This window comes from Gymnogyps californianus, chromosome 12, assembly GCF_018139145.2.
Source record: "Gymnogyps californianus isolate 813 chromosome 12, ASM1813914v2, whole genome shotgun sequence".
NCBI lineage: Eukaryota > Metazoa > Chordata > Aves > Accipitriformes > Cathartidae > Gymnogyps > Gymnogyps californianus.
In genome coordinates this window covers 15,999,439-16,026,073 of record NC_059482.1, presented here as the reverse complement: position 1 = coordinate 16,026,073, position 26,635 = coordinate 15,999,439, and the positions used below count along the sequence as shown (strand labels likewise).

Sequence of the window (26,635 nt, the reverse complement as noted above, 5' to 3'; positions counted from 1 at the left end):
GAGCACTCTCCCTCTTCACTTGTCTTTCCAAAAGAAGCTCTCGTAGCCACCATTGCCGCTTGTCGGTGGAGTCTGCTGTCAGAGTCAGACAAATGACAGCTTGGAGAGGCTGCAGCAGCCATAGCCTTAGGAGGGCACGAGGAGGTAACAATATACAATTTTCATGGTTCAAGGGTAGCCTTATCCTACTGTTCTTCATTACAGTACTGCAGTGAGATCAATTTTATTAAGTTGTAAGTCTTAGGAGGCCAACACCATTAACTACATGCTGGATCAAATAATTTTTTTGGTATTATGATTGTTTTTTCCTCTCGTTGAGGGAAGGCAAGATCTGATGCAGGGATCTCTTCAGCCTGTGAGGAGCATTACGTGGCGATTGAGCGTTGGCAGGATTACGTGGCAGTCTGCGCTTCACTCACTGCTCTGTCATTGTAGTCATCCCGTGCAATTTGACGTTGCATGAATATACCGTGGTGTTTCATGCATTGTCCTTTCTGGCTCTTTGTTTTTCAACTAGGCACCTTTGGGGTTTTTTTTTACCCCATGTGGTTTAACACCGTGTGAAAGACCTATGCTGCACTGCATGATAGAACACCAAACCTGCTTGCTTTTGATGCACGTAACAATGATTTGATGTGCGGAACGAGCTGCCTTTGATACCTGGTCCTGGTCCTAGGCATAGGACGCAATCTACGCTCTCAGACCTGGTTTGCTTGGCTAGGGCAGGTCTTTGGCTGCTTTGCATGGGTATGGTCACAGTGGCTCACATTAGGGCCCTGGCCCATTGAGAGGTAGCACACACATATACGTGCATTCAAGATGCAAGTGTTTAAAAAAGACATTTTTTGAAATGTTGAAGAGCCACAGAGTGGGAGTACCCAGCAAAGCCAAGACTTTTCGTCCTATGGGAAGATTTCAGCTGAGGTTTGTTTGTGTTTTAATTACTGAAACACTAGTGGCTTTTTTGCCTCTGTTCATTCTTCTTTGACCACAAATGACAGAGAACTTTGGACTCTCTTGCTGTATGACAGTGCTAGAGACAACACTAAAATGTAACAAACCACATAAAAGTAGAGGCCTCCCCCACGCTGATTTGGCATTTGACACTGAGCGAAACGTTTACTAACGAACATTTAGATTAGGCTTTTCCTTTAAGTCATTTGTTTCTTTTGTTCTCACTTCCTAATTATAGATGAAATTTCCTTTCCTTTTGTCTTGCCGGGGAGCTGAGCAGCAGCCCTGCGGCTGCAGGCAGGAAGGCTGCACCCCTGGGCGGGCGCAGCCCTGGGCGGGCGCCTCGGGGCTCCACCGGGTCCCAGGAGGTGTGTCAGTTGTGTGCCAGCACCTATCATTCCTCCAGCGATTAGCTTTTATTTCTTCAGTGCCATTTACTTCTTTCACTTGTCCTGCATCTCTGGAAAATTTCTAGGAATTATCGTAGCCCTTTGTGAGACCTTTGTTTGTTTTTTCTTTGGACTGAGGCAGAGGAATGAAGAGATGCCTCTTTCCCCCTCTTCATTTTATCTTTTGCCTTCCAACTCTCAGGCCTCTGCAGTGTGTGTGTGTGTACATGCTTCGGTAATGATTTGCACAGCATAACTTGGGGCAATCCATAGACTGCAGCTGTAGCTCTGCATGGCAAAGTTGCTGTGATAGGAAGTGCTGTCTAGCACTAAATCAGTGTATGCCTACCGTAAAGAAACAACTCTTGATGGAAGCCCCGTAACTAGAGTTATTTAAAGCCAGACATGACCCTGCACTAAATAGTATATTTCCAATAACAATCCTAGATTTAAAATAAATCCCAGCTTTAAAAAGTCCTCAGGCTTAAAAAAAAAAAAATTAAAGAAAAGCCACAGAAAATTTACTGGCACAAAGAAAGGCTTGCCTGCCCTGTATTGTGCTGATAAGATTAAAAGTTTAAACTGTCCGTATTTGATTCCATAGCTGAAAAAATAAGCTAAGAGGTTTGTTCCTTTTTTTAATTTCTCTGGCCCATGTGTTGCACAGTGTTACCCGTTTCCATGTGTCTCAGTGGAAATTGTAGGTAGGCATCAGCATTATTTCCAGTGTGGCTCTGACCTCCTTGTGTTTTCAGTCCTGCATCGCTAACTGAAGTCCCCAAAGCAGTTTGCTGCTACCGTTGTAGCTGGGCTGGCCCTGTGGTCCAGGGCTGAGGCTCTGCCACGCTCATCTCCGAGCCCAACCCCAGCCTGGCGGCGGAGCCGTATATCCCGGTCTGACTGAAGCAAGTGGAAATTTGCTCTTTACTTCAGTGAGGCCTGAGTTGAACATGGTACATGTAATCTGTTTTCAAATATTTGGCTTTAGGAGTGTGTTGTTCCTGTAACAGAGCTGTTTTGAACACAGCTCAGAAGGCATTTCTACTGACTGCAACTTTCAAGCCAGGCCTTTGGGAATTCGCTTTTCCAGCTTTGCCAAGTTTGCCACATTCCTTGGACCACCAGGTCAGGCAGAAACACTCCCAGTTCTTGCTATGTCCCCTTTGAAATAGTAACTTTCTAGAGCATAAGCTGGCTTTTACAGAAAAACCAAGTGTCATTAACAACATTAACTTTAGTGGCAATTAGAATAACATATTCTTGACTGTTGGCCAGATTGTTTAGGTCATAGGGTAAAATATTCTTCTTGTGTAAAGCCCTGCAGGCTTTCCACTGTGCTACAGGGGGGGAAAAAAAAAAAAAAAGGAAAAAAAAAGAAAAGAAAAACAAAAAGCCCCCTAACCCTGTTTCCTGACATTTTGGGTAGAGTGAGGTGTACTTTCAAGGCTGATGTCTCAAATTATATCCTCTCTTACGCATAAAAGAAAATTGTTAAAGCCATCATTAGGGATGGCAGGTTCATTTAACAATTACTAATAACACTTTTGTGAAACGCAGGGGCATTTTTTCCCCCGCCTTTAGAATTAATTAGTGATCATTTATCCTAAAATGCGGTGCCAGCAGCTCCCTTCTGCTGGTGTTTGCCCATACCCTTGTGCTGTACACAAACGTCCTGGTGGCGGGTGGGAGCCATGTGCCCACGGTGCTGTGCCACCTTCACAGAGGTGTTCCCTGCACAAATTCCTCGCAGGTCGGTAACTCTGATTATTGTCGGGTTTTTTTAGCAATCTAGGTAGAAACTACTTACTGTTGAATTAAGTTCACTAAAATCCAAGGCCATCTTAAAAATTAGCTGTGTCAGTAAATACATGTATCTGTGCTTGATGCTACAAGATAGCCACTGAACTTTGGAGACTTCAGAAGGTGCCATTGGCTCTGGCCACCAAGAAGCCCCTTTGCATGGTAGTGCAAGGATGTGTCCCCTCAGAGGCAGGCCCAGCCCCAAAATCACCCCTGTTCCCGGTGCCAGCAGCGCCTTGGCCTCCTGTGGTGACCCAAAACCTTTCGGCAGTGTGCTCGTGCCCGCGTGCGCTCGTCCCGCCCGGCTGCACTGGGCGGGGGGTGCTCCTGCAGTTCTTGCCAGGAGGAAAATTGCAGGTTAAATTTGTGAACTTACTACAGCAAAAGTCCTCAGAAATGACTTCCTGAGGAATGCTTGCGGCCTGCTGTCCTCATCAGGGAAACTGAGCTCACCGCAGGAGCAGCTGGGCTGCGTTTGAAGCTTTTCCTTGCTGGATGGACCACCCATTCCCATCACCGCCCTGGTGCTCGCTGGCTGTTTCGCTCCCCTGGGCAAGGGGCTAGCGTCTCCCCGGGGCCGCCCGCACCCTGCACACCCTGCTGGCAGCTTGTGGTCAAAATAGTGGAGACGAAGGTCAAAAAACCAAGAAACACCCCGGATTTTTCTCAGTGGTGTTTGGTTTCTACAAGGCAAGCACCAAGCATGCGGCTCGGCAGAGGAATCTGAAGACTGTGTTATTCAAAGGACAGTAACACTGAGGCGTGGCAGACATGTACAATTCCTTCAACTCACTGAAAACAGAAAAAAAATGTCATTTTAAAGCAATGTTGCATTTGCTAAATAATTTATGCAAGATTCACTGTTGTGTTATTTGACATACAACTCTGTCAAGCAACGACGCTTTTGAAAAGTTGCCTAGAGGATCAGATTTCCCATTCAACAGGGAATTAAAAAATGTTTCTGGAATTTTGCTTTGCAGTCGGGAATCTATTTTCTTATCTCACATTGTACAATTTATTTTTCCTAAAGCAGTGTGCTAAATTATTTGTTATTGTTGGACTCTGTCGAACAGCTTTACCCCGGTGTAGTCACGAAGTGTCGGAGTAAAACCGAGGATGAATTTGTCCCAGTGTACTCACCAGATCAGCTGGTCTTTAGGTTAACTGTCAGAAGACAAAATTTCTGCTAAAATTGTTAGTGAAGGTCCCTTAAAGCTCCCCAAAGTTGCCTAAAAACTTTCTTCTTCGGTTTGTGGCAAAGTCAGTTCAGAAGTGCTTCCCTGAGGTCTTTGTCGGCAGGTGGCATAGAAGCAGGCGGCAGTTCTTTAGGTTAGATTTATATACTTGGACTATTTTTATAGGGTTCTGTCTTATAAAACCGGAGAGTTGACATTCTGATTTATTAACTATCAAGTCTGCAGGACATGCAGGCCTTAAAAAGATTGAATGAGCTAAAATGTTTGTGATTGCAGTCTGGGATGAGAGACCGTAAAAAGGTGTGCCAAGTAAATATGAGAAGATGTAAGTGATAATTTGAATATGTACATTAAATGATGTGTGAAGTAAAGCAAAGCTAGCAGAGCTTTAAATGTGACTTATTATTTGGTGAAGTAGTAGTATAAAGAGAACCAGAATCGTGGTTTTTTTCATTACAATACATTTTTATTTAAAGAAGAGTCTATAAAGCAATGAGGTTCAGCAAACAGCATTTTATTGAATAAACATAGTACAGATGATGACTTACAATATGGAGAGCTTAGTGAGTGATACTTTTTGTAACCAAATCCTTAAATTCATTACTGCTGTGTAAGTGGCATATCTGATTTGTTAAGACGAACATTATATCTAGCCCTTAATGGAAATTTTGTAGTAGAAAGGTATGTATAATTTAACAGTAAAAGAACCCGAAAATGTGCAGATCAGTTAATTGCTAAGAGGGATGCTGTGATACACCACAAGCAGGCATTGATTTTTAATATTTCCATTGCAATTCGAAGGGTACGTCATGTTACGAGTGCTCCATGGAAAACTGCAGAGCGTTTTACACAGGTTGATTTATGTTATCATGCGCAGTGCAGAAGATGGTATAAAATGTGCTCTGGCTGGATAGTGGTAGCAGAGCCCTACTAATGTGTGTGTCTGATTTGCAGTGCTTGTAACCAGTTTTCAGCTTTAATATAAATTTTATTTTTCAGCTTTGTTTCATGTTCTAAGCATTGGTTGTCCTTAATCTTTTTGGCGCTGATCTAATTTTAGAAACAATTCATCTCTCTGTTCACTGGCATTTCCTTAATGGCTTAAAACCCAAACGCATCCCGAACCAAGGTGGCATCTCCCTCCTGCCTGGCTGACAGCAGCTCCCGGGCTTTCAGGGTCAGCCGGCGTGCAGTGCGGGAGGATCTCTTCTGCTGGAAGAGCCTGCAGTTTCGTTTCACTTTGCTGGATGATTTCTCAAATGTTCCCATCTTACCAACAGGGTGTATTCAGAGTGTGTGAGTGCTCGCAGGGGCAGGTGAAGTGGTGCAGGCGTAGCACCTGCGGCTGTATCGCCCATGTTGGCGGGACATGCGTGCAGAAGAGGCGCAGGCGTCTCCATTTCAGCTGGTCACCAAAGCCTGGTCAGCATGGCCAGCGTGTCTAGTGGATGCTTTCCCTGCTGAGAGGGCAACAGGGACTTAGAAGGGCTTTTTCACCTCTCTGGAGAGCCCATGTGAGGGTCAGCCGCAGCGCTGCATGGAGCCATTGGGTACGACTGGCTTCAGGCATGTCGGGGTGTCCACCATGGCCAAGGGGGTGTCCTGGCGTCGCGAGGATGTGGCTGCAAGCCCGTCCCTCATGACAGGCCACTGAGTGTGTGCTGGGGGGACTGACTGTGGCCGGCTGCCCCTGCCTGCCGCCCCACTGCCAGCGGAGAGCCAGCTGCCCCCTGTGTGCAGCTGCCGCCTGCACAGCCCCGGGGTGCACGGCCCCCCTGCACCGGGGTGTTTCTGGAGCTGCCAGAGAGCTCAGTCTCCCTATATGCTAATGCGCATGAAAACTTGTGGGGTTTTTGGCAAAAATGTTTGTGCTAGCCCACGCTCTGGTCACGGATGAAGATAAAAAGTATCTGAGAGACCTGAAGGTCAGATGCAATGCTGTCAGCTCCCGGCTAGGTCGGCACAACGCAAGGCTCATCTGCCCAGCAAAGTGCCTCTCGTTAGTTCAGCGGGACCCCTCGTGTCCTGGGGTGTATGTGTGCTCTGGGGATCTTCAGCTAGAGCATTTTTTTTCTTGTTGTTACTAATATTGGGGCTTGGAGGCGGCGGGGAGAGAAGGGCATTGAGAATTAAAATTCAGCACATGCCTTTTCTTTGCGGGCTGTAATTAATCTTGCCAATTTTTAAAGCTTTGAGAATCTGGTTAAGTGATAAAACACTAACAACTTTATATGACAGAGAGTTAGAGGCTCCCGCTATACACCCACCAGAGAAGATTAGGAGAGAGTGTTTGCAGGATTCGCACTAAACAGCAGAGAATACAGTTGAGAATTGTTGCACCGCATGATATAAAAACCACATTAATATAATGAAAGGTGTCGGGAATAATGTGAAAGCAGCTGTAATTAAATGTATCTTAATAAGTGCAACATCCTTCTTAAAGCTCCTATTTTTCAGACGTCTCAAACTTAGAGGTTGTTCTTGCTGTTGGCAGGTGGCCTGGGAGGAGAGCTGGAGAGCGAAGCGAAGGACAGCCGGGCCCTGGAAGAGAGGAACAGTGTGACGAGCCAGGAAGAGAGAAATGAGGAAGATGAAGACATGGAGGATGAGTCAATTTACACCTGCGATAACTGTCAGCAGGACTTCGATTCACTGGCAGACCTGACTGAACACAGGGCACACAACTGTCCTGGAGGTAATGTTAAACTAGCTTTACAGTTCTGACAGGTGGTTAGCTGGGTAATTGGACATAGCAACAGCTTGAGGCCTCAAGTGAGATTAAAGAATTAATAATGTAATTTTACAGTTAATGTAATTTTATTGTGGTGCCTTGGGTAGCCTTTGTTCACTCCTTTAATAAAATTAAAATAAAAGCAACAGCTTTCCAATTGGAATCTGTCAGTAATTACGTTAGACAAAAATGTTGTGGGGTTTTTTTTAATGCTAAAAGTTTCAGGCAGGGTATTTTTCCCTCTCTCTCCAAATGTAGGAAGATTAAAACAGTTAAATGACTGAAGTGTGCAAAACTCCCAGGAAGAAAGGCCTCTGAACCCCATAAAAGAACATGATGATTTCTGAGATTAAAATTCATAGTGTGAGTTTCGTAATCCCACCCTAAAAATACACCGTTCTCCCTAGGTTATTATTGCATTGCCTTTTGAATTTTATGGAAGTGAGGACGACATCAGCCTACGTTGATCTTGATTTTACTTTCTGTAAAGTAAGAACGAGCTCAGAGCATTGGTATGAACAATTGCAACGTATCTTGCTTTTACACGGCTGCCTTTGCATGGCCGGCGGTAGCAGCAGGTATTCTGCAGAGCATGCTAAGCCAATTGACAGGGGTAGTAAAAAAGCTTTGCAGATTTTACCAAAGATTAAATAAAATCTTAGGAGGGGGAGCGCAGAATATGTTCATATGTATTTAAATCAGAGATTCTCATCCTTCACCTTCCTGGAATTGAATACTCTGCCATCACTTTTTCCACCGCACTCGTCTAAAATATTTTTGGGCAGTTGCTATTATGGCAGATGGATAGGTCGAGGCTGGCAGAGGGCAGGAGGGGTTAGTTTCTCCTCTGGTGCAGCAGTATCCCATCCTCTTTCCCCTGAGTGCATATTCCTCCCTGGCCACTTAATTTGTTTGGTAATTAGGCCATGTTTTCTGCTCTTCTTTTTGGGCATAAGTAAAATGATGCTTAGCCAAGAAAAAATACAGGAAACAGACTACAGCAAGGGAGGGAGAGTCAGGCGGGGGCTTTGGCTTGGTCTGACTCCCACCCCGAGAGCATCCTCCCCTGTCTCACTCTGGTCTGCAGAGGAGAGGACCCCCCGCCCTCGTTCCCGTCTGCTTGCTGGGAGGAAGGACAGAGGGATGTTGGGGCTTTTCCCCAGCCTGCAGGTGGATAGGGATTGCAGTCCTACGCCTACCCCCAGGGCTTCTTGCTCTGCGCTCTCATTTAAACCCTACATAGGTTGCAAACTCGGAAGTGCGTAAAATTGAAAGGCTACTTCTTGCCGGGTAATTTCTTGGTCAGCTGGCAACCATGGCATCGGCCTGAGACTTCTGCAAATGACATTCATACTCTGCTGCAGGGTAGTAAGCAAGAAAATGCCGTTGAATAGAAAAACCTTTGTTTTCCAGACTGGAAGGCGAGGTGCACAGCCCGTGTGGACATTGGTCCTTTCCAAAGGAGCAGTCGCAGGGACAAGTCGTTCCCGACACCATCCCGCATGGGGAGCGGGACAGGCAGGATCCCACCAGGGCAGGCGGGCAGCCGTGCAGCTGCAGGGCATGTCTCCAGCAGCTATCCCTGGGTGGCCACTGCTCCGTCGCTGCCCTGTCTCCTACATTGTGCTGGTACAGCTGCTCATGGGGCTGGGGGTGAGCCCCACCAAAAGAAAGGCTATATTTAGCCCAGGTGTCTGCTTGGGTCTCGTTCACTCTGTGGTCCCCCAGACAGCTGTAAAGGCACAACTGGGGGAGTGGAGCAGGGCGGAGGGGAGCGGGCGCTGCTGGTGGGGACTCCAGAGGAGGAACGTAAGGTTATTACTGGTGACCAACAGTGCTGTGAAAAGGAGTAATTTTTTTCCTGAGGCAAATATACATTAAAACGTAGCAACCTAGAGATTCTGTTCATATCGATACAGTCAGTATTTTCACACCTCAGTTTTTATTTATCCTCAACATAATATTCTGTTAGTGAGACTAAGAAAAATAAATTATATTTTTTGGACTTATCAAAACAATTTGTTAGTATTCCCATTGCTAATTTTTTATTGCAGGTAGCATAATTTCATCTTCTTTTACTGTCTTCACATGTGCTGATGATTTACAAAGACATTTTGTCATAAAAAGGCACCATATAACTATCTGCATATACATGAAATAGGTGCTAATTATCTCCATGTGAGGATATCCTTGTTCCAGAATAAGAGTGTCTGTTTTCTATTTAGTTTAATCTAGTGTCCTGAAGTGATTTAAAGTAAATAGGAAGATTGCACTCATATATTCTGGAATAAGAATGTTTCCATGAAGACATTCTGGAATATTGCTAGATATTTACATATCTTACCTTGAGTAAAAAAAAAACAAACCCTTTGAGATCCACCAGTTCGTTTGATAGCCATGAGAATTTTTGTTGAAAGCATGCAAAATGCACGTCTTTATTCAGTTCATCTGAAAAGACTTGCACCACCTGAGTGAAAATCTAAGACTGCATTAGGAAGTGTGGTATATTTAAAGATTTTTACCCCACAAAATAAGCTATTTGACTGCGTCCTTAGTGACCCTGCACTCCTTTTGCCTATAATGCCTGCCTGACACATCTGAGGTTGTAATGCAGTGCCTGACCTCTTGGCAAGCTAGGTTTTCATGTCTTAATCTGAAGCAGGGTTTTCAGTTGTGTCTACATGGCTCCAGATCAATACAGGTAATATTTGTAGTGATAATATCACCAGGCTGATAATAAAACATAACTAATGACTTCCTTTGGGATACTGAAGTTAGGAAGGTATTGTAGCTCAGGAGTGTTGCAGGATTACAAGAGATCACTCCAAAGAATAGGATAAACCATCTATTTCACTGGAATCCCTTAGAAATTCATTACGGCGCGCTGAAGTTATAATACAGTTTGAACGCAGCTGCTTTGACATGTAAGGAGGTAACAAACAGCCATTTCCCCCCTTGCTTTTTCATGTATTTCAGACTTGTTTCTTTGAGGACAAAACACCGCTGAAATCTAGACATCTCTGGTAGCATAAGTGCGTGGCATTCCTTTTGATGTCAGTGTAGTAGAGATGTTCTCCTTCTGACAGAATTAGGTGCCTTTTATACCTTTTGCTCATGACTGATGTCTGTGATTGCGGGTTGTAGGTTTCCAGTGTCTACGGGGATCTGAAAAGGGTCTAAATGGGGGCAGCTTGTACGGAAAGAACATCACATTTCCTTACCGGCTCATGTCTTCCCTTGTCTCCCAGCTTGCCCCCACAAATGAGCTCTCCTGCAGCAGTCCTGGAAATAGTGCCTTAAACAACTAGCGAGCATCTTGGAAATACTCCGAGAATAAATAAAAACACCTAGTGTATACACTGGATGTGTTAAGCTTTTAAAATTAATTTAAAACTCACTGGTATCCCATGTCCCCTTAACTAGAGGCGACTAAGTAATTGCTACGGGCATCATGTGCAGTCTTTTTAATACATTTTTTTGCACACTGCTGTTACAGCGTAGGTGTTGTACCTACACTGCTATACACTATAATGCTATCTTACAACATTAGTGACAAGAGTAAAGAATTGCACATGGATTTACAAATTACTGTGTCCTCCAGCCAGCACCAGAGGCTGCATACATCAAGCAACTATTCTGCGATATATCACTGTCTGGTGGCTGATGCCGAGTTGTTTGTTGTCTGATGAAAAGTGGCTAAAAAGCCACAGGATTTGCCATTTTGCTTTGTTTTAATACACCTGCGTTAGCCTGGTTTAGCTCCAGTATTTTATTGTGTTATTTTTGCTTCCTCCACCCATGTTACCCCTTTCCTCCCATGGATCAGAATAGCCTCATGTAAGCTTTTTTCTTCAGTTGCTCAAGTGAATGTAGAGTGTTTTAAAGCAAATTAGTACATCAATGAAGCGGACAGAAGTAAGTTTCGGTGGGGTCTCTGAGCATTTCATGAGGTCCTCTTCTGTTGTTGATAACTTTACAGGTTGTCTGTTTCAAACAGCAGCAGAGCTATATATGGATATTGCCAGCTTGGAAGCGGCTGATTTTTCTAAACTACTGTACGGTAGGAACTAGTTTATAATTAAAGTCTTGCAGTTGCTCCTTTTAAATGCCCTGTAACTTGTACACTAGGCTTACGTTTGAAATGAGGTATTGTGACTGTTTCATGCTAGTGTATAATTTTGCATTTTCTTATATTTCACCTGCTACAAGAATTATAATTGCCGTGCAACTGTATATGCGGGATGCTTATCCAAAAAACCATATACGGCAGCTTGTCAACAAGTGACAATGTCTTATGAATGTTTTTGTCAGGTGGCACTTTGTACTTCCCACCGACAAAGAGAGACTTCTTACATGTATTTCCAAAATTAGCCCTCCCCCAAATTGTAGTCTTTGGTTGCATCTGATTGGCAAGTCAGAGATTTTCTGTCTTTTTGCTGCTGCTGTTGTTGCATCTTTAAATTAATGAATTACTGATTGTCCTCCACAAAAGAAACTGAAATACAGTTGTGAAAAAGCAGTGTGGAAACTTAATTATACACCTAGTTTATACAGCTGTGTCTCTAATGACCTACTGGCCCTAATTACTGTGTTGTGGCTCAGTCTGAGTGCTCTTGTCCTTGCCAGAATTCTGCTCCTTTCTCTTAACCTGACTAGTGTTTCAAGCTAAAAAAAATAACGTTTCCTTTTTTTGTTCTTTTCTACGTTGTCGTGCTGAAATGTAGTTTTCTTTCTTTCCAGAGGTCGTAGCAGTGTTTTAAAATTGGCACCAGAAAAGCTCAGTAATATCACAAACTGTAAAAACACGGATTTTCCCTGGAGTCCTCAGTTCTCGCTGTCTAGATCTGAAAATGGGCACCGGGGCAGTGTTTTTATTGTCAATCACTTGGAGGGCTCCGAGCACAGGCTCCTGTCCTTAGCTTGTCCCAGGCGTCCCCTCTCCAGGTGCAGGGGCAGCAGGGCTCCTGGGGGCTCGGGCAGCCACCTTGGCCGCAGTGCCCAGGCGCTTCGCATGTCTCCCTGTAGTTAGTAGTTGTGCCCGTCGGTGCTGAGTGCTCCGAAACCCCAGATTATTGTAGGGGTTGCTTGGCAGGATGGTCTGGGGTCCAGCTCCCCTGACTGCTGTCACCACACAGGTGATGTTTGAGTTCACCTGGAGATTCCCAGCCAGCCTGCGAGGAGGCTCTTTCCAGGACTTCTGCCTACACATACCAGAAAATTAGTGTGCTGATAAGGTGCTGCACTGCCTGGCTTTCTATGCAGGTGCTCAGTGAAATATGTATTTATCATGTAGAACATAAAGCATATTCCCATATCTGAATTTGGATCTGAAGTCAAACAGAAGCACAGTTGCAAATTTAATGACAAACAAGGCATATGGTAATCTTGCCAATACAGTGGTTTCGCAGCGCATCCTGTGCAATGTGTCTCCTGAGCCGCCAGCACTGGCTCTGCACCCACGCAGGGCGTTTGGCATGAGTCGGGGCTGCCTGCAAAGGTGCTTTTAGTGTAGCATTTAATGTATTGCATACGTTTGTGTAAGTTGTGCAAAGTGTTATGCTCCCTAACAGCGTTGCTTATCCGGCAGATCGGAGGGTCATCCAGCAGGCGAAGGTAGGTGAGACCCCTGGGCTGCTCCGCTCGGACCGGGGCATGCGGCCCCACGCTCAGCCCTTTGGCATGGGGAGGCGTTAGCGGGGGCTGAGCCTCAGCAATTGTTTCTTGAGCTGTCTCTTGGATTTTGCAGGCGTGCTGGTGCCTGTAAGGATTTGGGGGGGGACACACATGTGAATTTAAAACAATGCTTGCTCGCCATAAACACCCAGCTTGGGATTTGCTTTGCGGCCTCACGGAGGGTATCCCACAGTGGGGGCACGATGGTGAGTCCATGGCAGATCCCCAGCTGCGTGGGAGCCGGCATGAGGAGCCAGGCAGTGTGCTCGCCGATAAGAGCGTGCCAGTGCGCCAGGCGCAGCCCCCTGCAAATCACCACGGCCACCTTTGTGCCAGGTCCCTCCGGGGACGGTGGCAAGGGAGGCAACACCAGGCACTGCACGTGGAGATAGGAGCACTGCCAGCACGGCTGCGGGCGGTTTGGTTGCATGTAACCAAAACCCCTGGTAGGAGGGGAGGTGATGGGCTATCTCTACCCCTTTCTCAGCCTCCACATAGCCAGCAGTCATCGTGGACGGCCTGGCTATGCATTCTGAGGCTGCACAAACATTTCTTAGCAATGATGATGTCTTTCCTCAAGCAGCATATGTTTTTCACACAGGAAGAACGTTTTACCTGTCATTTTTAAACATATGGCCCAGTGGAGGAGCTGAGGATGACAAGTTAGCATGCTTGTATTGGCAAGGGACTGTTTCATTCTTGCTACTTTAATTGAGTTCTTTTATCTACTTTTATCTAGTTCAAAAAGTAGTCTGCAAAGTAAGCACAGGTATACATGAAAATGGATATAAGAGAAAGTGGGTGCATGTTTTAAACGAGGCCTCTTAAAGAAAGTACGTGTCCTTTTGAAGCCTTGAATAGTTTGGCACTTGGCTTTCTGAAAAGCCACTCTCACCTCCTGATACGTTGCTGCATCAGAAATGGGGAGATGAACAAAGACCGAAGCACCCCAAATGCTGCAAAGCAAGAGCTAGCTGCCAGGTGCTGGCCGTGAGAGCTCCCGCATGCAGCAGGACCTGCGTTCGGGAACTGGAGCCCATCCATCTTCCCCTGCACCACCCCAGGCCTCACGCAGCCTTTCTGGGGCACAGGGGCTGCCTGAGCTCCACCTCCCCTTCTCCCCCCACTTTGGATTTCTGTTTGCAAAGGATAATCCATTGCCATGTTACAGCAGAGGGAGTACCGCGTGCGTCTGCGTAGGGCAGGTTTGTTTCTCGGCATTATAGAAATCTAAGTAAATAATAAATGTTTTTTGAAAAAGAAGAGGGAGGGGTTGCAGTGGAAAGGCTCCTTCCAGGGCTGGAGCCTGCTGAGTGCTGCAAGGCAGCTGTGCCTGCAAGAAGGAGGATCACTGCTGCACTAAGCAGGTCCCAGCATTCCGGGCGTTGTAGACAAAACCCAATATGTGAAACTCAATTCAGAAATGCAGTGAGGATAGCCTGGAGACTACAACGGATGCATGCTTGTTATAAAGTGGCCTTTAATAATGCCTTAGAGAGCTCGGCGGAGGATGTGCTGGGGTTGTCCTGTCTCAGACGGACAAGAGTGCAGATTGTTTGTGGCTAGGGTGCTGCTGAAGGGCATGCATTGCCTTCCTGTGGGTTGTTGAGGGACAAAACCGTGTTGGCCGTATCAACAGCCTTGGCGGATTCAGAGCCATCAGGATCTTCAGACTGCAGATGTGAGCAGTGAACGAGAGGTGCATTGAAAGTCTGCTTTTTTTCCTGATTTCTTCCCCTATCACTTAGCAGGCCATTGGGTAAGTAGTCTTCACATAAGGATGGCTGTACTGAGCCAGCCTGATGGTCCCATAGCGCCGTTTCCCCAGAATATTCTCCTAGCTGTCAGCAAACTCATCTGGGCACTTCTTGGTGTTTTTTATTTAAATTCCTCAGATAATCTTCTTCCATGAATTTTCCATTTTGAAGTTTCTTGTTGAAGCAAAGTATGCATTTAGCATTTCCTGTGGTGGGGACCCAGAGTTGAATTACACATTGGGGAAAAGTATCCCCTTTTGTTCACTTCAGCTTTGTCACCTGCTTTCATCTGATACCCTCTGGTTCTTCTGGTGGAGGAGACAGCGAGCGATTGCCCCTTTTCCACCTTCTCCGCCCACTCATGCCTGAGTAGACTTCTTTTGCTGCCCCCTCCGCTGTCTCCAAATCCATATTTGCAATCCTCTTACTGATACCTCCTGTATCTTGACCCAGAGTAAGAGACTGAGGCGCATGGTAAAGCATGGCTGATAGCACAGCACGTGGGTAAGGTATTTCCGTCATCGCTGGTGCTAGAGATGTGGTCACGTTTGCATGTCTGTCCTGGTTCCTGAGCAGGAGGCGAGGGATTGTACCTGTCCTGGTGTGAAGACCTGGCAGACAGAAAGATGGTGTCTGGCCATGTAGGGGAAAAACAATTGAGACTTCAATGTTTATTAAGAAAAAAGCAACCAGCAGTGCATTGCAAGCACTCATCACACAACATAATTTTGCTGTGGGAAGTAGTGGGATTAAAAAAGTCTTTCTAATGTTCATTTCTTTGAATTTGTAGAATATAAATGGGTTTTTTAAAAAATCAATTAAAAATAAAGGAAGTGTGTGTACAAACATTGTCAAGAATTCCTATCTTTCATTTTTTTAAAACAAGCTTTAGAAAAAATCCCCACAGAAGTTCTGTAGTGCATATTTGAATGCTTTTGTTGTAGCCTCATTAAACTTGGCTTGTCTGCAGATACAGCTGGCATGTTATTAACTGTGCTCGAGGCTTGGGGAAGCCAGAAAGCAGCCTCCACCCCCCGGTGCCGGCTGGCTTTAGGGAAACTTGCCAGCATGGGTTGGTCCTCTTCAGCTGGCTGGCTTTGGGAGCGCTCGCTGGAGCATCTCCGCATGGCCTCTGGGTCCCGGAGCCCAGGGCTCAGCCTGCCTCAAGTGCAAACTCGAGGGAGGGCTGCGTGGTGTCCTCCGTGCCGGCCAGCAGCCCACACCCATGCAGCACAGCAGTCCCTTGTGAGCAGGATGGATCCACCAAGGTACGTGGCCTCCCGTGGACAACCTCAACCGGGTGCCTGCATTCTCCATAAGGGTCTCACACCTTTCTTTACTGTGGGCTGGCAAGAAGCAAATTAGTGATCATCTGCCAAATAGTTTCTCTGTTCTGAACAAACTCGTTATTGGACTGAACCAGTCAAATAAATTGAATAAGGGAAATATTTTCCCTGCACCTGCTGGAGAAGCTGTTGCTCTCCAAGCTGGGTTTGCACATTAGACCACCTCCACCAGAGGTCTAAGCAGCTTCTGACTTTCTTCAAAGCTTTGGCAACAAGTATGTGCCTTTTGAATGCTGTTTCATTTAAGTAATTTTAATAGGTGTTTTTAATAGTAAGGTGAATTTTAAAAATAGATTTCATAATTTCATATTCAATTCAAAATTGCTGAAAATATATTCAGTAGAAATTTAAGTTAAATAATGTGCATTAAATATAGGTAATGTTATTCAAACTTCTTGCTTATTACAACCAGGTTTCATTGTCTTAACTAACGAAAAAATTGATTTGGGGTTTTCAAGGTACTTCATCTGTTCATGTTAAATATTTCCTAGGGCATTTGGGCACTTTGTAATCTTTAAACGTTTAGATTAGCAACTCCTTTCTGACACAAGGAAGCACTATTCTTATTTTTATCATCATGGAATTAAGAAGTCGTCACTCTAATTTGGCTTATGTTTTGGCTGTTACTGGAGGGGGTATTCCTTCCTTCTGTCTCCTACCTTATGCTGGTACAAGGTTTGTGTTGTCTTTGGGAGCTGACATTGCTGATAATTAAAAGGATTCATTTTTAGTCTGTGCAGCTCCCGGATCTGGTGCCCTGTGGAGCTGCACAAGCCTTATGTCAACATGAGGGGGATGAGAGGTCAGGGTTTGGGGGAGAATTCAAGACCTTCCCCCTTAACAGCCTGAGTTATTTTGGATGAAAATGACTGTAACTGTGGCTTCACCAATGTGCCTAATGACATGCATGAAATTGGTGGAAGAGCCAAGGTCTTTAATCTAAGTAGGTTTTGTTGCTGGTGACACCTGTAACTGTGGGGGTGAGCTTCCCCTTGAAGGCACCATTTCTTTGGCATGTGGGTCCATCACTTCTTTAGGCTTCCTTGAAAATCTTTCTCAGCGTAATAGTGAAAGACTTTTTGGCTCCTCCTTTATGTTGCTACTCAATTACTGTTAGCCTTGCTGAGGAGGACATAAGGAAAGGCTGAAGAAGCCCATTGCTTTTCTCTTCTCCAGGGAATCTGTTACATTAAACATTTGAATAGATTTTTGAACGTAATTCCCAGTCATTTCCTCTACAGTGAACTCAGTTCACTTGTGAAGACTTTGTACTTAATGATATCTCTTAAAATAAATGAGATTTGATATAATTTATATTAAATGGTCATTTTAGAAATCTACATCTACTAATTATTCATTAGAAACTTTGGAAAAACAGAAGTAGAATAAATTCCCTTTGTGACCTCGCAGTCTACAGAAATATAAATATGTACACCTGTGTTCATTTTCTCTGAGCAAAACTGAATACAGGTGATTTACTGGACTCCAAGAGTAGTCTAAGCAGATTTGAACTACGTTGTTCAATCTGCATCAATAAACCATAGCAACCAACCAAGCCAAAACCAGCCAAAAATTCAACATGCCTGTAGGGCAGTTTTTTAACATTTATGATAATACTCAGCTTGTGGTCTGTCTCTGCATCGTATGGGATTTTGCTTTTGTGAGTTCTTCTGGTTGTCTCCTCAGGGTGACCGCTCTCCTCCCTTCCCTCTCCCCGTTGCCTGTGCTGGTGTCCCTGTGGGCTCCCTCCTCAAAGGCTGTTTCCTTGCTTGCTCCTTTCTGGACTGCCACCATTTTGCATCTTGCTCACGGCGGTCTTCTCCCTGACACTGTGCTGGCATTTGCCCTTTCCTGGCCCTGCATGTAACTGAGTCACTTCACAGTTTATACATTGAAGTTACACCTTACTGTGTTACTGTTTTCTCCTTTACTCTCAGCTGCAGTTGCTCTTTTGTCTGTTGTCCCAGAGCCAGCTCTTCTTGGGGCTCCATACATGTGCAGAACCTTCCTTGAACCGTCCCATGGGGACCAGCATCTGCAGATCTCCTCGAGGTGCTGTGAGAAATCAGACTGCTCCGTGTGCTGTTTCGGAGGCAGTCTCAGCTAGGTTCAGACAAGCTAAAGACGTGTGCTAGTCAAATCTTTGTTCACAAACCCTAGCAAATTATTTAATTTGCATTCAGACCGCATCCAGATCCAACCTGGATAGCTGCTTGATCTCACCTTACAGCCCCTCTCTACTCCTTCCTCTCTTACAGACACTTGCTGTGGTTTGTTTTACAAGAGCAGTTTCATGTAGGAATTGTATTCCATTAGGTGTTTTAATGGTATCCACTGTAACTGGGTTTGATTTTGACTAGAGCCTCTGGTACATATAAATAAAGCAGATAGTATTCCTTGCTTTTTATGGAGGATAAACTGTCATCTTTAGGAGGCAGTCACAACACTGTTGCATTCCTCACACAAATAAGGCAAATTTAACCCAAAATTTAAAATGAAAGAAAATGAAAGTGAGTAGGATTTTCTTGTCTCATAGCTTAAATGAGAGAATACTGAGTTTTCTGGCTGCCAGTTCAAACTCTGGAAATGCAAACATCAGGACGGAAGATGCTCCTTCTCTCGATAACTAGGTATACACATACATATCTATGATGTACAAAATGCTTCATTTTATGTTAATCAGTTTGGTTTTGAAGACCTGACTAGCTAAAATTGGCTGTATTGAAAAGAACATCATTACTTTGGAGGAGCATCAGTCTTAATTAAAAGAGAAACGAGGAGAGCCAGTCCTTACAGCAAGTTGGGGGGAGTGATTTTGCGAGTGGTACTGGAGTTGGGAAAAGCGCAATCTGAGTTAGCAAAACTGTCTGCTTTTCCAGTGGCTGCCACAGTAATTGGCCGTGCATGTCTGGATCACCGAGTGACAGGCGGGAGGCTGAGCTCTCGGAGAGCTTGCCCACTCCAAGCAGGGGGGAGAGGGAGGGAGGGAGGGAAGGAGGATGGGGAGAAAAAACAATTTGTGAACTTGCCCCTTTTGAGATAGCAAATGCTCCTCTCCCCGTGCCCAGGATCATGGCTGAACAGCCGGCAGCTGCATCCCACTCGTCTTTTGCTGTCAGCGAATGTCACTGCAGAAACCTCAGTAGTTTCAAGGAGCCACTATTTGTACATAGGGAATAGAGGAAACTCATGGATAGAAATGTTGTGGTGTGTGGGCTGCTCTGGATTTTGCTCTGAGGAAGATGATCTCCACGAATGTTTTAAATTAGGCTATCCTTGATAATTCTGGTGGTATGGAGACCAACCAAAATTTCAGGAAAAAATAAGTTGCCCTGTTAAAGCAAACATGAAAAAAATGCAGGGCTTAACTTTTGTCCTGAGGGTGATAAAACAGCACCACACAGCTGAAAATCAATCTGACCTTCACCCACGTGATGCTGTTGTCTCAGTCTGTCTTTCATTTCCTTTGGTTGAGTGAAGGCCATGGCATTCAGTAGGGAGAAAAGCCAGAGGGAGGTGGGGAGAATCCTGTTTTCTCTGGAAAGGCTTCGGTGCTTGCATAAGTTGACTCCATAAAGAGAGTTGCTGTAAAACTTTTAATTATTTTGTTAAATTAAAAAAAAAAAAAATTCCTTCTCTTAATAGCCAGCAATCAATTATGTTAAGGTAAAGAAGATATGTGCTGTAAAAAAAAAAAAAAAAAAAGTGTTTGTGATATAAAACATTCTGTTTTAATTAAACCTAGAATTAGTTGGTATTTTGAAATGAAGTCTTCATGCAACAACAGGAAACGTGCACATTCATTTAAAAACAGAAATTTGTACCCAAAGGGGAGAAAAAAGGCCAATTATTTTTTCCAGAGATATTTTAACATTCTGTGTTGCAGGCTTTGCACAAAGAGAAGGTACCCAGATACACGTATATTTGCATATACACCAATAAATCAACAGTTAGGGCATGTGTTTAAGCAATGTTATTGATTTTCAAAATACAGGTACAATTTCAATTGGTGAACTACTCATTTTGCACAACATCCTGCAGCAAGTGGTTCCCACCTCATTTTCCCGAAGACAGAGAATGAACTAAATGAATGGGTAAAATTCTGTGCAGAATTTAGTTCTATTAAACCACACCACTAACAAAGGGGAAGACGACGTGCATAAGCACGTCTTGATGTTCTTTTTAACATCTTGAAAGCAATTAGAAGTGCAATTCATAGCTGTTCATCCAATCCCCTGCTTCTTCCATCCTCGTTGAATTTAAATGTGATCCAGAGCCAAAAGTTGCCAGATATTTCTTTTGGAAAACACTAAGTTTTCCGTACAGGCTTTACAAAACTAAGATTGCTGTAAGTTCTGCCTACCCTAAACTGCAGTTTTCCTGATTCATCTCATCACACGCAGATAATGTCCTGTCATGTCATAGTCATAAACTACTCTGTTGCTTTATATTCTTGTGCTATAGATACCCTAGCTACTGTAGCATGGAGAGAGTTAGGGATATCTGCTATTTTCTTTGTTCAGTAAATGTTGCCTGTTTTAGGAAGGTCTATAAGAAATGTCAACTTTTTGTTGATAAAGACAGAGATTAGATTTAGCTGTAGAGATTACTCTCTGCTTTGTAACAGTTAAGAATTAAACAATTTGTTCATTAATCTATTTTGAATGATCGAGATTAATTTATGACTGTAGCTTTTTATTTAAGTGTGGTTTGTCTGATGTGCCAACCATCGTGGACACTATTTTACATGGTATTAAAAAAAACAAAACAGCAAATATAAAAGATGTTGGGACCTTTTCCTGGCGAGCCCTGCTACTCAGGTCTGTATGTGATATGCCAAAATGCTATTTGCATAAATGTAGAATTTAATAAGTTATCATTCTGATTAACGCCATTAACTGCTTAACTACTGTAGAAATTGGCTTCCAAAGTTGCTTGATGGTAGCTGTTGCTCTCCACGTCATTCCATTTGCTGTCTCACTGGGGATAATGGTATGCAAGGGAAAGCAAGAAGGTCAAGGATCTTTTTGTTTAGTCTCTTTGCACATTAAAAGTTCTATTATGTGTTTGTATTGCATGTGGTTTCCAGTCTGTTGGCTACAATGCTTTCAAAATCCATTGATGATGAGTTTGTGAAGCTAAATATATCTTGTGGGTTATGACTACCAAGCTATCACTTTGTGTGGCAGTCAGGGCCAATATTTAACAAGTGTTTTTCAGAATGAGGAATTTTGAAACCGAGTCAAATGATCTTACAAAAGGGTTAACAGAAATGCTAATACAGAAGATGACAGCACATGCTTGGTCTGTGCTGAGGGTGGGGGTGTTTGGAGCTATGCTATGCTATTTGTGGGGAAGTGGTTCTCAGGTTGGGGTTTTTTATGGGTTTTTCTGGGGGTGGGGGAGGGCTGTGGTATTGTTGTGAATGACACAGCCGCCACAAAGCTGAATGGTGTTGAAAAAAGTGGTGTCCTCTACAGCCATCCCTTTCTCTGCCCCGGCAAGAAGTAGGTGCAGCGTGCTGTGGTGCGGGCATGCGTGGGGGCCCCGTGCGGGCTCGCCCCGCGGCTTCCCGCGGCCCCGTTGTCTCCCCCCCGCAGGAGCGGAGCCGCCCGTCCGTCCCCCCGCGGCTGGCAGGGCAGTCGGGCTCCGCCGAGACCTCGCTGCTGCTTCTTGCCCGACATTTAAGGGAATGCAAAACCAGACTGCAGGATGCAGCCACATCCTAAGGGCTGGCACAGCCGCCTTGCTTGTTTTCACTCTCTAGCTAGTCGACTGACCTTTTAAAAAAACAGTTTCAGCTGCTGTGAAACACTGACAATAGCTTTAATGATTTCATTTTGGTATTAAATAGCTATGGTTACATTTTGATAATGTAAACTAGCAGCCATAAGCATGTTTTAGCTGATTGTTTCAGGCTGTGTACAAACTCAGGGAGATGTCACTGCCTCCTTGCCAGGCACTAGCGCAAGATACTAATTTTCTTTTAAAATGAAAGCAGAGATTTTATTTTTTTAAAGCAATTTGTGTTCTGGCTGCAGGAGTACCTTCACACCTGTCGAGTGAATCCAGTGTGCTCATTCCCGAGGGTAACCTGACATCTGGGAAATTCTGCCTCAGCCCAGACTGATCCCCTTCGCAGTGTCTTTGGTATTTTGAATTGAGATGGAGTTACACCATCACACATCATCCTTTGCATTATTCTGTTCTGCTCCAGTATGTCCCTGCTTTTATAACTTTCGGTTTAAATCCCACACTCGGGCTGTTTCAGGAGTGTTGCAGTTATCTGTAAGCTGTCTTGGTTTTCACTGTGGGGCTGGTAAGCTCAAAAACATCTGCAGGCAGGGTCAGTCCAGCTTGCTAGTCTTTAGAGGATATTTACAAAGTTTCATAAGGCTTGGACCCATATCCACACCCATCCTAGATGCAGTGTCTACAGATTTATCCCCGAGAGCCTCTTACAAGCTTTGTTTGTATTACTATCTAGAGCTATCCCACTGCAGAAATCCTCAGGAGAGAGAAGTGGTCAAGAGTACTTAGAAACATCTGTTAAAAATTCAGACAAACACTGCGCTGTCACTAGAAGCATTTAGGATGGGGTGAATGAAATTTATCATGTGGTGCTACAGGAAAAAGCGACATTTTTTTTGTTCCTTCACTTTTCCTTAAAAATCGATAGTTTGGTCAGTAGATAGAGGAAACGCCCCTGCAGAGCACACTTGGGGCGGAGAGCTGCTTTTTACCAATGTCACAAACTCACTTGAGAGCCAAGCCTTGCAGTCTTACGGGCGCACTGTTTCCAGAGTATCCGCGTTTGATTCATCACACGCTTTCTACTTGTTTCATGACACCCTGCATTAATTGTGCAGACCTAGAAGGTGGCGACATGAGGAGATAAAGTGACTTCACTGTGACTTTTCTATTGCTTGCCGTACTTAGGCAAAAGGGAAGAAGAAGTTGTAGCAAGAAATCTAATGGATGAACTCTCCAACTGGTTGCTGTTTTGTGTGTGGCTACATACTGGATTCAGTGAGTACTTGAGAAATATTGGCATTTGTCCCTGATGATGTGTCATGAAGTTACAGGCAATTTGGCAGAAAAAGCAAGTTTTCTTATTTATGAGGCCGGACTTGCTATGATGTTGCGTTTCTTCATCGTAGTAGTCCAGCTCAGCCCTCCCACCCGACCCCATTCCCCATAGAGTACGCTCATCACCCTTTCCCATCCTCTGCCTACAAGCATGACAAGAAGCAGCACGAGCTGTGCTGGTCGGCCGGGTGGCACACGCGTGCTGATTGCCTAGGACAGGCCCAAGAGCGGGGATAAGTGCTGACTCGGTTCTTAGCCTTTCTCTCAGCAGAGACATGAACTGGGGTCTCTGTCCTACCCAATCAAAGGTAGGTTTGCCAGTCTTATAGAAACTCAATTTCTATAACAGAAACTCAATTTCTCTTGAAGCCCTCTATCCCCAGTCTGGTGTGATTCAAAAGTTAATAGGAAGGGACAAACAGTTAAGACATATGACAGGCAATATGATCACATAAACCTTGTTTTCTTAGGATGCCAGACTGAAAAAAATGAACACAAAGCTCCTGAGAATAAATGAGTCACTTCAGATTGAGACTTGATGGACAATGTTGGCTTTGTTATCACTCTGCAGGTAGCGAGGGGATAGGGTTAGGGAGAATTTCCAGAAATGTAGGAGAGTCATTATTAGAAGGGTAAAGCTTCCTCTGCCATGCATCCCCAGTAGTGGACCCCGCATTACCCTGGTCCTTCCTCCTTTTTAGGAGCCTTTTGAGGAAAAGTCTCCTGTGACAGGAACATCTCTCAGGTCTTTTCATCTGTGAGCTGCCAGGTGAAAGAATGGGGCTAGAGAACAAAAGATGTTCAGATACCACAGACAAGCTTTTGTAGGATCTGCCACGTCAGCTGTCTCTTATAAGGTCTGCCGTATTTTCTGTTGATGGTGCTCTTCCCCTGAGGGTTTCCCCACACCTGGGAACGCCTGCCATAACCCGCACTGATATTTTCCTCAATGCCTTTCATTTCTGCGTACAGATGGAGTTGGGATATCACACACCGTCCTTGCCCTTATTCTGTTCTGCTCCTTGGCAGTCCCAGCTTTCCTGGCTGGGAGCTTTCATCCCACCTCCCTCTCAACCTTTTTCAGGAGGGCCTTTGCAATTATTTATAAGCTAGCTTGTCCTGTTTTCTGACATTTTCAGTGTAGTCTGCAGAAGAGGAAAGCTAAGTATATGTTCTCTGGTTTTACAGGGAACAGAAAACTTGAAGTAAATGTTGCTGCTCTGTGTTAGCAAGATATTCTTGGGTCTTTAGGAGGCAGGGAATCCTCCCTTTAACATCAATGGTCTTCTGGGTGGAAAAAGTCTTAGTGGCCTGTAACCACCTCTTGCCTTTGATGTGTTTGGAGATCCTGGAGGGGCAGGCAGCCAACTCACTTGCATGCTTGTCAAGGGGAGGCTGTCTGTCCTGCTTATCCTGTATTCCCGCTCACCATCCTCAAGTGGGTTTTCTCTCTCCCTCCTCCTACCACGTGTCAGAATAAGAAGCACCCTGTGATTTACCTCCTTCTCCTTCCACTTGTGTTCTGGGGCTTGAGATTTTCCAAAATACATCATGGTAAGAGGCAAAGCTATAATGATTTGGGCCTCATAGCTCCTCTGGAGGCATCTTTAGATTCTCTGAATGAAATAAACATCTATTCAAGCTGAAGAGCAGCATTTTCTCATTTTGCTGCTGCAAATAGGTGGGAGGAGTGACTAACCGTTCCTCTGGAAGTAGTAAAGTGGACAGGCTTGTCTGCTGCCCAGTGATACAGGTTGGATGATGCACTTACCTATTCACCCCATCCTCCACCACATCGATGTTTTGCTTGCCTACATGCATTGTGTATGTGTGAGAGAATTATAGGTCTCCCAGCTACCTTCTCGTCCAAAGATAACTCAAAATACAGAGTCTCTTCTAAGGAGAGATGTATTCCCCCTCCAACGTTATGCACACAGAAATCAAATTTCTTTTGCTTTTGACCAACTTTAGATAAAAACTGGTGGTTGCAGCTGAATCTCACTTTGAGTTTTTCATTAAAACCGTTCAAAGCAAACTACAGGGTGGAGGATCTCATGTGAGCCAAAACTAACCCCCTGTTCCTGCCAGTGAAGTTGTATTGCCAAATTTCACACAGCCGTGTTCTCTAGCACCTCCTTTGAACACGAGTGTGGTTCTGAAGGCCGTTTTGAAGCTCCCACTTGAAACACTCTCTGTGAGCTAGTGGAGCATTTTCTGGCACTTAAGCTTCTGTATCTGGTGGCTGTTTGTGCTGTACAGAGCAATGAGTCATGTCTTGCTAAAGGAGAAAAAAGGATTTCTTAGAAAACCTTTCAGAAAAGCTAAGGTTGTTTTTCAGCTGGAAGTGCTGTTGGTGTCTGTGGTGAAATTGGTGTGGCAAGTCACCTCTGCAGTGTTTCTAAGAATTACCAGATAGTATAGCGGCTCATCTGAATACTCTTTTTGTATGATTTTTGCAGTCAGCGACTTCCTCCTAGTACAGGATATTTCTTTCATACTTTTCACTATTTGGACTGCTGGATATGGGGACTTACTCCTTGCTGTACTTTTATTCTTAATTATATACTTGAATTACAAAAGTGCAAAACCCCTCACCTCCTGCTGAAATCTTGAGGAACTATGGGTGTTCATCATCCCAAACAGTCAAGTAATTGTGCTGCAGACTTCACTCTGAGTTGGTTCCTTTCTGTAGTTTACCAGATCGTTAATGTTTCAGTTGGCTGGCTCTGAATTCATGACAGCAGTACATGTTAACAGAACTGAATGTGCTACTACAGCCTCCCAGCCAGCTTGTCTGTGACATTAGTGTTTGGGATACACCAGCAGCACGGTCAGAGATGGCACTGCAGGGTGCGTATGTGTGTCTGAGCAAGCAGGTCATAGGCACAGTGAGGATGCTGCTGAGTGCTCCTCAGCTCAGGCAGGTCCCCAAGTCACCATCTGGGATTGCCCGCAGCAGGGCTGAACAGTCTGCATTGGTGCCTTGGCTGCTGGGACTTCACTGCTATCACAAACTAAATTACAACTGGTTCGGACATGGGCAAAGCTCATTGCAGACACCCTTCCTGACACAGTGGGGCTGTCCCTTTGTGGGAAACGGGCCTGGGACAGGATCCTTCCTCCATGTCCCACGTTGGGTCTGTGATAACAAGTAGCGTGGCTGCTGCCGCACTGCTGACACTTTGGTCATTCCCAGTTACTTTGCCATTTTTGTATAAAATAAAAAGATAATTTTGTGACAGCAAGAAAAAAAGGAAGTTCTGAAATGCTGTGGTTTAATTCTTAAATTTCCCGCTCTGCTTTAAGTCCATCCCTGAGAAGGAAATGGCCATTGAACGAGGAGGCAGTGAGGAGAGATGCAGTGCACCTTTTGAGCTGGTATGGCGGCTGCTTATGCACAGACCTTGAGATAGTGAAGCAGACCTCGGTGTGCAGGGTGATGCCTCATGACAATGTGTAATATTGAGCTATTTATAGGACTAAATACCTGGACAATGAGGTGGTGGATTGGCAACGTTGCCCAAGCCAAAGACTCCAGGAAGGTACTCCTGTAAGCAGTGGGTGAGCCTGTGTACGAGCCCGGGAAAGTGTCTCACATTTAATGGGCCTCAGTTTACCTGTTTATGAAAAAAGTATGCAGAGATCGGGACTGGCGGGGGGGACATTTACTCTTTGTAATGGTTTTGACATCTTTGGATAG

At 44.7% G+C, this 26,635-nt stretch overlaps 1 protein-coding gene across 1 annotated transcript in view; it reads left to right on the top strand.

Annotated features, from left to right (window-relative positions):
• ZNF423 (zinc finger protein 423) overlaps positions 1-26,635 on the top strand; it is a 236,851-nt gene that overhangs the window by 63,353 nt on the left and 146,863 nt on the right. Inside the window, exons 3-4 of the mRNA XM_050904236.1 lie at positions 6,834-7,034; positions 11,050-11,130. Coding sequence (XP_050760193.1) covers positions 6,834-7,034; positions 11,050-11,130 — 282 coding nt within the window. The remainder of the gene's footprint in view (positions 1-6,833; positions 7,035-11,049; positions 11,131-26,635) is intronic.